Source organism: Sinocyclocheilus grahami, unplaced genomic scaffold, assembly GCF_001515645.1.
Source record: "Sinocyclocheilus grahami isolate Dianchi unplaced genomic scaffold, SAMN03320097.WGS_v1.1 scaffold817.1, whole genome shotgun sequence".
Taxonomy (NCBI): domain Eukaryota; kingdom Metazoa; phylum Chordata; class Actinopteri; order Cypriniformes; family Cyprinidae; genus Sinocyclocheilus; species Sinocyclocheilus grahami.
Window position 1 is genome coordinate 9,257 of NW_015505996.1, and position 13,141 is coordinate 22,397.

Below are 13,141 nucleotides of genomic sequence, written 5' to 3' on the forward strand. Positions count from 1 at the left end.
TAAGGTTATCATGAATTAATAATCCTTTTTAAAAGTCCAGTAGCTCAGAAAAATAAGTAAAGTGAAACAGTGTATAGATAAATACATATATTTATATATTTTCTGTGTGTAAGCACATAAACAGCTCTCTTTAATATTGTCACTCTTATGTTTGTTTTCAGACTTGGCCGCTTTAAACGGTCCAACAGTGTGACGACGGCAGTTCAGGCCGATTTGGAGCTGGAGGGGTTTCCTTCGACCGAAGACAAGAGTCTGCAGTTTGGAGGATTTCAGCTGCATTCTGAACCCAGTACACCCACACAGTACAGCGTGGTTCGGACTGTACGAACACAGGGCCTTTTTAGCTACCGTGAGGATTACCGACCCTCCAGCGGGCCGTCCAGTCCACAGCCTGAGCCCTGGCTGGTGGAGCCCGCTCATGAAGCAGCCGAGTCCGGCCGTGTGTCACCACTCCGCCGCGACGGCAGTTGGTTCATGCAGCTTCTGCACAGCGAGACCAAAAGGATGGAGGGATGGTGCAAAGACATGGAACGTGAGGCGGAGGAGCACGACCTGTCAGAGGAGAGTGAGTGTGCAGGACATCAAAGAAACAGATAATGAGTCTAAAACCAACACATTCTCAGTTTGTAAAATTTTTTACATTTTGGCAAATTGGTTACTTATTCATATGAATTCATGCAATTTAATATTCATATGATTCACATTCGACAAATTCATACAAAATTGCCACCTTGTTGTAACATTAGTTATGTGTTCACGTGACATTGGGCTGGTCTAATCAGTTCTTACTAAATTCTGTATTTAATAATTAAAAATGTATAAAAATATATAAATTATATAAAATGTGTGTATATATATATATATATATATATATATATATATATACAGCAGGCAGGTAAAATAAGTATTGAACACATCCCCATTTTTCTCAGTAAATATATTTCTAAAGGTGCTGTTGACATTACATTTTCACCAGATGTCGGTAACAACCCAAGTAATCCATAAATACAAAGAAAACAAATAAGTTCAGAAATTAAGTTCTGTGTAATAAAGTAGAATGACACAGTATTGAACACATGCAAAAAGGCATGGAAAGCCAAGACACCAGCTGAACTCAGTAATTAGAAAGCAATCCTGCCCCTTGTCAGTTTAAATTAATATTAGTTGGTTCATGCCCAACTGATGGCCTATAAAAAGGTGTCTCATGACCAACGTGTCACACAAGAAACATTTCATGATGGGTAAAAGCAAAGAGCTTTCTCAAGACCTTAGCAACCTTATTGTTGCAAAACATACTGATGGCATTGGTTGCAGAAGGATTTCTATACTTCTGAATGTTCCAGTGAGCACTGTTGGGGCCATAAATACATTTCAGTAAGCGTGCTCAATGCTTTTTCCCTGGGTCATTCCCCTTTATTACACAGAACCTAATTTTTGAACTTATTTGTACTGTTTTCTTTGTATGTATGGATTACTTGGGTTGTTACCAACATCTGATGAAAATTTCATGTCAACAGCACCTTTAGAAATATATTTACTGAGAAGGTTTTTTTTTCAATACTTATTTTACCCGCTGTGTGTGTGTGTGTATATATATATAAATAAATAAATAAAATAAATATATATATATACTTTTTTTTTTTTTATAATGTCTTACAGTTCTTGGGAAGATCCGGAGTGCTGTAGGCAGTGCTCAGCTCCTCATGTCCCAGAAATTCCAGCAATTTTACTGGTTGTGTCAGCAAAATCTGGTATGTGGCATTTCTACGATCCCCATGAGATATACATTAATGCCCCTTTTGCATCATAAAATACATCAACCATGCATCAGTTCTGTCATAAATGATTCGGTTTGCCTCTTTGAGAGGCAATTCATCAAGTATTTGTGAGAGTGTTTACCTTTCATTTATTAAATACACAATATTTTCTTGAAAGTCTTTATTTTTAGGTGAAAAACTAATTATTTAAGGTTAAATACTAGCTTTTCAGCATCTCATATAGAAAAAATAAAGATCCTTAAAAGCCAATAAATTCGAGAAGCGATATTATTTTAATTAAAAATATATTTTTTTTTCACATGGGCAGTTTTATGCTATTTTTAAACTATACTTTTGTATATTTAAGTGTACTAAATTTGATCATTATGCTTAAAAACCTTAAAAAAGTACTAAAGCAAGATATTATTTTATAATAGATCTAAATATATGGTGCATTTTTGCATATCAAGTAAGTTTTACTGAATAAAACGTATTAAATATTGTTTAACAAGTATGTTTACTCTGTTTAGTTGACTGAATTACACATTGATTAGTTGCAATGTTATCTCCACTAAATATAATTTCAGCCTGGGTTTCAGGTTGTGTGAAAGTAAAAGATCCTGACATTAATTTGTACTTTGTGGGTTGAATGACACTTTAAAGGGTTTGTTTAGTGGTCAGTGATTGTTTTTGTCTGTCTCTCTCTCTGAAGAATGTGAAAAGATAGATGTTGTAATACATTCACACGGACAGGCAGAGACCAGCTTGTACTCTATGAGCTTCCACGAGACTGAACAGTTTAGCTTAGCATTGTAAATATGTTTGTAACTGAAAAATGGTTAATTCAATCATTGAGATTGATAACTATTTTACTATTTACTCCAATTATGATGCGTATGTACATAACATTGTCAGTTAATAGCTCATCACACATCCATCTTTTTTTTTTAAATAGGACATTTTATTGTGCAATTTTAATGATCAGTATACATGACATTGTCAGTCATTGTTTGGATAAGAGATGATGAAAGTGAAGCTGGACCACAGTGACCTCTAGTGATTATTCATGATCATTTATTAATTCATGGCACAAATAGTGATCAGGATCCTTATTTTTTTTAAGAGGTCATACGTTTATTCTCCTTTCTCATACATTTTCCATTATTATTATTATTATTGTTTAAGGCCCTGAAAAAGCTCCATAACCCAAGACAAAAGTAAACAAATGATTCTCTTCAAAAAATTACAACTCTGCATTGTGTCTTGCTCTTTGGCTTTTGTGATAATCGATAGTGTATGAGTACATCAGTTGTCCTGAGTGGCAAAGCTGGATATCAATATCACTGCGCCACAGTGGGGAAGAGCTCAAACGTGCAGCGTGTGCTGAGAATCAAAAGAACTTACTGAGGATTTTTGTCAAGAACAGTGGGTAGCTTCACTGCTCAGGACAAACTAGAGACTCACACACAACTCTCGGCTAAACAGGCTAAAAACATTCATTTACACTCAATAGGCAACCTTCATATGACGTTGCTAAAAAGAACATTATTTTGTGTATTTGGTGTAATGAAATGTGTTTATGCAGTTTAAGGTTCAAAAAACACATTATTTTCCACATACTATACATTATTGTTTCTCCACTATGCCCCGCCTTTCTGAAACGCACTGATTTTTACAAAGCTCATCGGTCTGAAAAGCGAGGTGTGCTCTGATTGGCCAGCAATCCAGTGCGTTGTGATTGGCCGAATACCTCAAGCGTGTGACGGAAATGTTACGCCCCTTACCACAAATAAAAAACGTACTTACAGTCTGTGAGTCAGAACAGCCGGCATTGTAGTCTACTCTCCCAGGATCAGGAAACAGTCCTCCATAAAATGTACTGCACACATCTGAATATTTGGGTTGAACTGTTCTGGAACAGTGTTGTAAATACTAAAATTTCTAGTCGTGTCCTCTTTTGGAAGGCCAAACAAAGTAGTTTCGGTTTCACAACAAAACACAGCGTCACTAAGTGTACACTAGAGTGAGCAGCAGCGGGCTTGAGAACGGCGCGGCCGGCGGATTCGACAAAGAAGCGGCCGGCGGGCTTGCGGCAACCACATGTGACGATCCCGGGCTGGACTCCGCTTCGTCCACTGTGAAAGCCGATCCGGCGATCCACAGTGTGAAGTTGATGTATTTCCTCAGCGACCAGCACGGATCAGCTCTGAGTACTTTCTGTACCCACTGTACATGTATATATGTCAAATAGCTTCATTAACACAGAACTAAATAAAAACCAATATGCATCGTTATGATCCCTCTTATTTTTAAACTGATTACATAGATATTTTTTTAAAAGATCCCTGAGATTCTGTGTGTAAACGTATGAGTAAAGCTGTAACTTATAACTGTTGTTCTTCTTTGAGAAGTGTGTAACATAATGGTTCTGTGCAGGACCCCAGCGCTATGCCCCGCCCCACGGCTCAGGACCTGGCTGGGTTCTGGGATCTCCTGCAGCTCTCCATTGAGGATGTCACTGCCAAATTTGATGAGCTACAACAAATCAAGAGTAATGAGTGGAGGATAGTGGAGAGTCCAGAGAAGAAGGTACATGGAGCATCACAGACTATATACAGTACATGTTAGGGATGCACCTGATGCTCTCCTGTACTCGTACTCATAAAAATGCTCCGATACCAAACACCGATACCACCACACAGCATGTGAACAGTGCTATGTTCAGATAAAGAATCACCGACAACAGAACAACTGGGAGTTGAATGTTATTGACGAAAGTTATTAGAGATTAAGGATGTCTATGAAGTACATGTATGTAATTAACATAATGTTAAAAATTCAATATTCACAGCTGAATATTCTGCACCAATACAAATGTGTGCGCATGTTTTGCTTGTTGACGTTAATTGCATTATATGAGTCGCTTTAGAATATAAGTTGCAGCGCGTTTCAGAGGATAAAAAAAATGGGAATTGTGTTTCAGAAAATATGCTAATCTCTGTTACAAAGTTTAATGTATAAGCTATGAATTAATTTCTCAAAATGAATAAAAACAGTGAAAAGCAAACATAAACCTGGAATAATTACATTAACATAAAAATCCTTTATGTATTTAATCACATTTTATTAACCAGTTCTGACTCAGTGACCCATTTAAATCATACTAATTCAACCTTTTATTCTTTATTTTTGTGATTGAGAAGAAAGTGTTGAACTTTCTTCTCTTGTATTCAATTCTTTATTTGGAATCCAGAATGGCAGCACAGCTGAAAGATTTGTTTGAGCTTTTTGAATTTCACATTTCCTTCAGCCTGAGGCTTATTCATTACTTCACTTTTGTTGTGAAAGGGCATTTACATTTGCCAAAAAAATAGAACTTTTATAAAATATCTCAATATTGTAATGCATTACTTTAAAAAATAACTTTCCCCAACATATATAATTACTAATACTGATACTGATGCCTCTGTTAAATGCATTGTTTTAATCAGGGGATAAAATGAATAAAAATAGTCATTCAGCTCTCAGCTTCATTTTTTCTTTTTTAAATAATTATTTGCACTAAATTGATGTGTTGCATTGACACACATTCTAATAAACCAAGGAAATGATAATGAACTCTACTTCTTTATCTCAGGAAAGAAAATGGCCACCTCCTGTTACAAAGAGGCCTCCTAAAAGTCGTGGAGCCGTCATGCGTGAGCGATCCCTGGACCTGCAGGACCGACAGAGGCAAGAGGCCCGCCGCAGGCTCCTGGCTGCAAAACGGGCTGCTTCTTTCCGTCAGAGCTCAGCTACAGAGCGGGCCGACAGCATAGAGATCTACATCCCTGAAGCCCAAACCCGTTTATGAAACACGCATATACTATGCCTCACCAGTGCGCTTCAACCAACAGGGTACAACATTTACATTTGCCAAAAAAATAGAACTTTTATAAAATATCTCAATATTGTAATGCATTACTTTAAAAAATAACTTTCCCCAACACTGGTAGTATATATATATATATATATTTACATAGCAAAATTTATATATAATTACTAATACTGATACTGATGCCTCTGTTAAATGCATTGTTTTAATCAGGGGATAAAATGAATAAAAATAGTCATTCAGCTCTCAGCTTCATTTTTTCTTTTTTAAATAATTATTTGCACTAAATTGATGTGTTGCATTGACACACATTCTAATAAACCAAGGAAATGATAATGAACTCTACTTCTTTATCTCAGGAAAGAAAATGGCCACCTCCTGTTACAAAGAGGCCTCCTAAAAGTCGTGGAGCCGTCATGCGTGAGCGATCCCTGGACCTGCAGGACCGACAGAGGCAAGAGGCCCGCCGCAGGCTCCTGGCTGCAAAACGGGCTGCTTCTTTCCGTCAGAGCTCAGCTACAGAGCGGGCCGACAGCATAGAGATCTACATCCCTGAAGCCCAAACCCGTTTATGAAACACGCATATACTATGCCTCACCAGTGCGCTTCAACCAACAGGGTACATCCATTCTGCTCCATGGCACCGCTGCCCTCATTCACATTCTCACATCTGTTACAAGTATTCTTCCTCTGCTCATCGTCTAGTCTGAGCTGAGAATAGTGGTGAGTTTATATATGCCTCAAACAGAGCTCAATGCAAAGAGGTCTTAGCAGTCTATGCACTCCAAGACCTGCAGCTACTGCAACCCAGTTTGTATATCAGTTTTAGTACATTCAGAGGCCAAAACTAAGGCTTTGTTCACACTGCACACAAATCCGATTTGGTTTTCACATCCCGTTTTTAGGACACAGTTAGGAGGCAGTTGCAATAGAAGTGATATAAGCATCAGCATGATGTAAAGAGGACAGTTATCATGACATCTTGCCACGGTGCTGAACTCATGAGATGCGTGAGAGCGATTAGCTCTTAGCAATTCTTATTAACATTCATGCATATGCTGTGTCCGAAATCACTTACTCACTATTAATGACATGACTGTTATGGAGCCGTAGGGACATGCTGATGGAAATTATATTTCAATGCTTTTATGTTCTCTCGCCAAAACTTCTCTTGCAAACGTTACGCTCCCTTGAGGACTTTGCAATTTCTCACAAAACTGTTGTGTGCTCTTACAAAATTTTTGCGGTCCCCTGAGAAAATTTGCGTTCGCTCGCAAAACGTTTGCATTTCCCTGAGGAGCTTTGTATTCTCTCACAAAACGTTAGCGTTTTTTTCACAGAACTTTTGCGTTCCCCTGAGAAACTTTGCGTTCTCTCAAAAAACGTTTACGTTTCTCTTAAAAGCTTCTTTTGTTTTGTGCAAAATGTTTGTGCTTCTCACCAAACTTTTGCTTTCCGCTAAGAAATGTTGCTTTTTTTCACTAAATGTTTGCATTCTCTTACAAAACATTCAAAAAAGTTTGCACAAAAATGTTGCATTCTCTCACAAAATTTTGGCGTTCCCCTGAGAAACTTTTTTTTTAAGTGTACATTGTGTTTTCTTGCAAAACATTTGTGCTTCTCACTAAACTTCTGCTTTCCGCTAAGAAATTTTGGTTTCTGTCACTAAACGTTTGTATTCCCTTACAAAACATTCATAAAGCCTTTGCACAAAAAATTTTGCATTCTCTCACAAAACTTTTGTGTTTTCACATCACATTGTGTTTTTCTCACAAAATGTTTGCGCTCCCCCAAGTAATGTTGCTTTCTCTCACTAAGTGTTTGCGTTCTTGCACAAAACTTTTGCATTCCCCTGAGAATTTGTTTTCCGTTCACTCGCAAAACATTTGTGTTGATATGAGGTGGCTATATTTCAATGCTTTTTGCAGGCAAACATTTCTGGGGGAACGCAATACTTTATTTTGCCAAGAAATATCATTTTCATTTCCATGTCCCCTTTGGGGCTCCGGTGAATGTCATATAATTTAATATAAAAGTAAAAGTAAAAGAGACATACAGGATGCGATACTTATGGAATGACGAAAAACTACTTTCTGTAATCTGTAATGTAATCTGACTGTTCAGATGCATTCTAAAAGATTTTCAGCTGACTACATATGGATGTAGTTTGGAAACATCGGATTCCAAAAAAAGAAAGAAATAAAATAAAAATAAATTGGAATTTTGCTGCCTGTCTGAACAAAGCCAAAGTCTAGCCCTCAGCATAGGCACAGTTAACACTCATTTCAGAAAACGTATTCTATAGCACTGGCACAAAACTAACGTCACAACATAGTCACTTCATCCACAGCATCCTTCCCACACACACAAAAATAAAAGGACTCTAAACTTGACTTAGTATGGAGTTTAGATTTAAATAAGCGAATTTAAGATCGCAATTTCTTTAAGATTGCAAAGTCTGTTAAAAGGTTGTACAAAGCAGTTCTACTTCTTAAATGATCCACATTTGTATTTCCAACGGAAATGTTGATCTTGATCCTCGTGATGTTGTCGCAGTTGGGGATTTGCATGAAGGTTTTGCTTCTAGACTTCAATTTAGTTTTAGCTTCAGGGTTGACCGATATTAAATCTAGTTCTGGACTTAACTGCACTGTCAAAGAGAGTTCCTTTTAAAAATCCTTTTATTTCAATTGCTAAGGTTTAAAGTTCATTCAGCCCAAAAAGGCCTTGATATCATTCAGTCATAGCTTGACTTTCATTGACTGACCGCCGGTTTTACACAAAAACATTTACAGAGAAGTATTTATAACACCAATCTTCCTCAGTGTTCACCACTCAAGGTAGTCTGTGACATCTAAAGGTGCAAAAGAAACTTTAATAATATTACTGTAAATGGTGCTGCTTTATACTCTAAAATGTAGAAGCCCCCCTCCTCCCCTTTCTGCACAGCACTATAAACCACCTGTGGACTTTTTAAAGGGAGGTTTAACACGGTGTCTCAATGCATCTCAGATTATCATATTTACGGTCACTGGTTTGTTGAAAAGAAATTCATGTATTTTAGGTTAGACAGTTATGCTTTTTGTATATCACAGTTTTTCGGTCCAGCATTTGCACAACAATGTGTCCATCTGCCTTGTCACTTTTGAGAACAGAAACCCGGGTGTGCAATAGGGCACTCTATGATGAATTGTTTAATTCAAATACCATATTTTAAGTTGGGTGGCAACAGCTCTGCTTTTTATTTTTAATTTGGCTTTAGGTTCTTTATTACCTTGATTGTGGACTAAATAATAACCAACAGCAGCATTAGATTCAGTACCTTATATTTGTAAATACAACAGCTATTTAACCGCAGTTATTATTTCTTTTTACTGGCACAATGATGAATTTTAACTGTCCACAACTGTGATTGCAGGATTTTTCCTCTGGTTCTAACTATCCAGAGATGGCGGTGCTGTCTATCCTCTTAGCATAACTGCTGCTTACATTCATAAGGCGTTAGAAAGCAGCGTATAAATCCCTGGCTTTTTAGCTATTTCCTTTACCTGGCAGCCTTACAGCATCTTAAGCAAAAAGCATTGTGAATGTACTGCCCTGCTCTTGCAAAAAATATATATAAAAAACGACAAAGAACGAAGAAGAATCAGAAGAAGAGAAGGAATTGCCAATAAATGTTTCAGCTCATTTTAGAAGTAAATTCAATCTCGTTGTATAGGGAAAAAGTCAATTGGGTAATGATTAGTTTTAATACGACAGTTAAAGCAAGGGATAGTTCAACCTAAAATGTTTTACTATCATCATCTCTTTATCTTGATCTCCATTGGTTTAATCCTCATATTGAGCACAAAAGGAGCTCTTTAGTGAATATCCAGGCAGCTTATTTCTACACGGTGGAAAAAGATGGTGCCAATTAATCGCAAGTTTTCAAAAAATAAATACATAAAAATCAGATGGTAGGATTAGAGCTTGAAAGGTTGGGTCACCATACCTCACTACAAGGACAAAAGCAGCCAGGACATTCTGCAAAACATCTTATTATGAGTAACTGATTACATTTTAGGGTGAACTATCCCTTGAAGTGGCTCAGTATTGCTGTCTCAGTTCTTGTCTCAATATATTGAAAGCACTACATACACAAAGAAATGATAAGTGCTTTACAATTAGTCCAAATAGTTTGAGAGAAAGTTATCTAAACTCATATAAAAGGTGGATACAGATTTTTTTTCTTCTTCAGTCAGTGGGAAGACATTGACATGCTACCAACTGCTGCTAAATATGTACTCTTAAGGTACAGTTATCAACTTGCACTTTTTATATGAACATATAACAGCTAAAATATGATAGCCCACAGGACAGGTGTCTTTCTCAATTGTTTGCATATTTTAGTCCAACTTAAGAGTACTTTACAACTAGGTCCCTTTTTCAGAGAAACTTCCAGCCCTGTTTTAAAAGATATTGTCATAAAATAATGTGTTCAGGCAGTGCTGACAAGTTGTGGCTAGATGTATCGCTGCTTGTGTAAATGTAAATAGTTGTAGAGTGTCATCACCTGACACATGCCATGTGTCTGTCTTTTCTTTTCTTTTCTTTTCTTTTCTTTTAAAGTAGAGATCTAGATATTGGTGATTATAAAAGATGGAAACATCCATAGGTGCCTTATAATCAGTGTTGGAGACTTAAAATGATTTGCATGAGATACGACTTATGCAGAGGAAATGTCGCTTATGGTTCAAAGACTGGCGAAACCCTGCAGTGTTATTTCTCATCATGCATTTCTGATCATCTGATCATGTAGGGGCTCAAAAATGTTTAAAACAGATGCATGATTGGTGGGATCACTGATATTTTGATGAAATTTGTTTAGCTTGGAACGTCATCTCTTGGATTATCGTGTGCAAATTTGGGTTCTGTACTGGACTGTGTGATAGTGATGTGTTCAGTATAAATATTGACAGCTATTAGGGGTATTAATATAGTGTTTTATCTATATGGAAGTCTAAAGGTGCGGTCACATTAAACTTTAACAACCATTCATACGCATGTGAACACAGGTGAGGGAAATGTAAAGTTGGTAAACTTGGATGTGCAAATTCATGTAGAAGTCTTCAGTTCCAAGAATACAGACCTCAAAGCTAGAGAGTTTGCAGTGTTATGAAAAGGTGGAGTAGAGATAATATATAGAATATCTCGTTCAACATTTCAAGCAACTTATGATTATTGGAAAAAACGTGCCTACTTATGTTTTTGCAAAACTCCAAAAATGTCGGGGCACAGTAATGGGGGGGGGGCTTAGGGCTATTCCAAGGGCCCTGATGAGAGATTTTTCCGATTTCTATCGAGGGAGTCAATATTGCAGTTTCCAGCTGATTACGGGGCAGACTATTCATTAATAAAGACTTATTAGTGTGTGCTTTCTTGTGCAATAGTACTATGTTACGACCTCAGAACACTTTTACCATAGTGCATTGTTTGTAAACAAACACATTTTGATGATTGCATCACATAAAAAGCTCCTTATGTATGGCTTTTCTTAGGTAATGAATTTGCTCGGTAGTGCACCCAGTATAGCATTTAACTTGAAGTTCACTTGAAGATTAACTTGAAGTTATTACCATGAAGTTCATAAGAACGAGTCCTATAAAAGACAAGTCACAAGAGTATAATTGAACAAAAGGATGCTTCAGTGTTTCTCTCTCATGTTTGCTTTTGTTAATACTATTGGTTGGGTTTAGTGACAGAGCATTAACCTTTTAGTGCCACTCAATAGACATTTCATTTCAGAACTGCTGTGATACAAAAAACAGCGTTATAAAACTTTGCTTGACTCGCGTTCATCTGTTTCAAATAAAGCTAAATGCACTATTACCGCCACTCACTAGTCATTTCACTTTGAAATTACAGTGAAACAAGGGAGAAGCAGCATGATATCGTTTTGCAGAAATGTCACCACAGGAACGGTTTTCCAATAAGCCTGGGTTGATTAAAAACATGTTTTTTTTTCTGATTTATAACTATGTGACAGGATATCCTGTTGCCCATATTCATTACACCTTCTGAAATTTGGTTAGTGTGATTGCACCTTAAGACTGAGGGAAGTGTTAAATGCAGGTAACTTCAGTTTTGATTTATATCTGTCCTCTGTTATGACGGACACATGAGGGCTTCACATTGTTCATCTCTAAAAAACAATACAGAATATCAGACTAAATGCCAGTGTCCACCTCTTGAGTGCTTACACACTCTACCAGACTTGCCAGAATGTGCAATAGTGTATAAATACATGGCAGGCACATGGTGTCATTACCTCTTAGTGTGTGGCATTAATGGCAGGACTCTACACTAGTGCTAGTAAAGTCTCTCTGCTAGCACTGAGTCTCTCTGCAATCAGTTCAAGGCAAACAGAGCGACTGGTCATGCCTTTCTACTGTGCATCAGCTCTAGTCTGACTTTCTGACTTTCTGAAGAGATGCTTATTCACAGAAACTATATACGTTTTACCCCTTTTTTGTGAATAGATTTTATTGAGGAATAGCAAAATATGCCTTGCAACCCTGTTGAAAAGCTGATATGATGCTGGTCTAGCTGGAGGACCAGCATAGCTTTGCTGTTCACCAGCAAAAAATACTAGTCAACACATGTAATCTGTTGAGTGAAGCTGGTTGACATAGGTTGGTCTACAAAGGCAAAACGCATGAACAACCTTTCATTTCCAAAACTGATTTAGACCTGAAATCTGGACTTTTAGACTCTGATCTGTACAATTTGGCTCAACTATCCTCAGATTCAAATAAAAAATGATTTATTTAAAATAAATTTCTCTCATTTGCTGTAGTTACTGCATTTGCAGATATATGGCAATTCTGCTGGTTAGAAAGGACACTTCCCGCATCTAAACCACAACATGCTGGTGACCAGCAATGCTGCTTTTTTTCGACATGGTTGCAGTTTATTTATTCACTACTTCACCTGAGGATATTTCTTGCCTATAAAAACATTTTATAAAGTTGTGGCCAGTGTGTGCACAGATATACAGTAAAGCCGCATCGCAAACGCATTACATCATTACAAAAAAACTGCGCTGCCACTTTCAGTTTACTGACGTACTGCAGGGAAGCCCTTTAATAGGTTTTGTTAGTTTCCGATTCTCCTCTTTGAGGGTCAGCTCCTCTATAATGCAAAGACGGCTATTGTTCTATGAACAATGCTGTTATTTCTTTTACTGAAAATGTAAACAACCGTTTATAAATACATTGAGACGTTTGAGAGGTTAAAACGGGTGCTTTTGTCATAGAGGCGTGTTGGATTCATATAAGCACGGATTGGTTTAACCAGGACAATCAACATGCATATACTCACGCTCATACAGAAACAATATGTTCAGTAGTGTATAGGCCTCACTGTCTGCCCTCCAAATGGCATGATTATCTTTTTAATATATATATATATATATATATATATATATATATATATATATATCTATAATTGCTAATCTTTTCAAACTGAATTA

The 13,141-nt window shown here is 37.1% G+C and overlaps 1 protein-coding gene across 1 annotated transcript; it reads left to right on the plus strand.

Annotated features, from left to right (window-relative positions):
* The first annotated feature begins 242 nt into the window (after window positions 1-242).
* LOC107562307 (disks large-associated protein 2-like) lies at window positions 243-5,611 on the plus strand. Its single transcript, XM_016246940.1, has 4 exons — window positions 243-565; window positions 1,660-1,751; window positions 4,194-4,346; window positions 5,395-5,611. Exons 1-4 carry the CDS (start codon window positions 475-477, stop codon window positions 5,608-5,610), a joined length of 552 nt encoding a protein of 183 aa, XP_016102426.1. The 5' UTR covers window positions 243-474; the 3' UTR covers window position 5,611.
* Window positions 5,612-13,141: the final 7,530 nt, after the last annotated feature.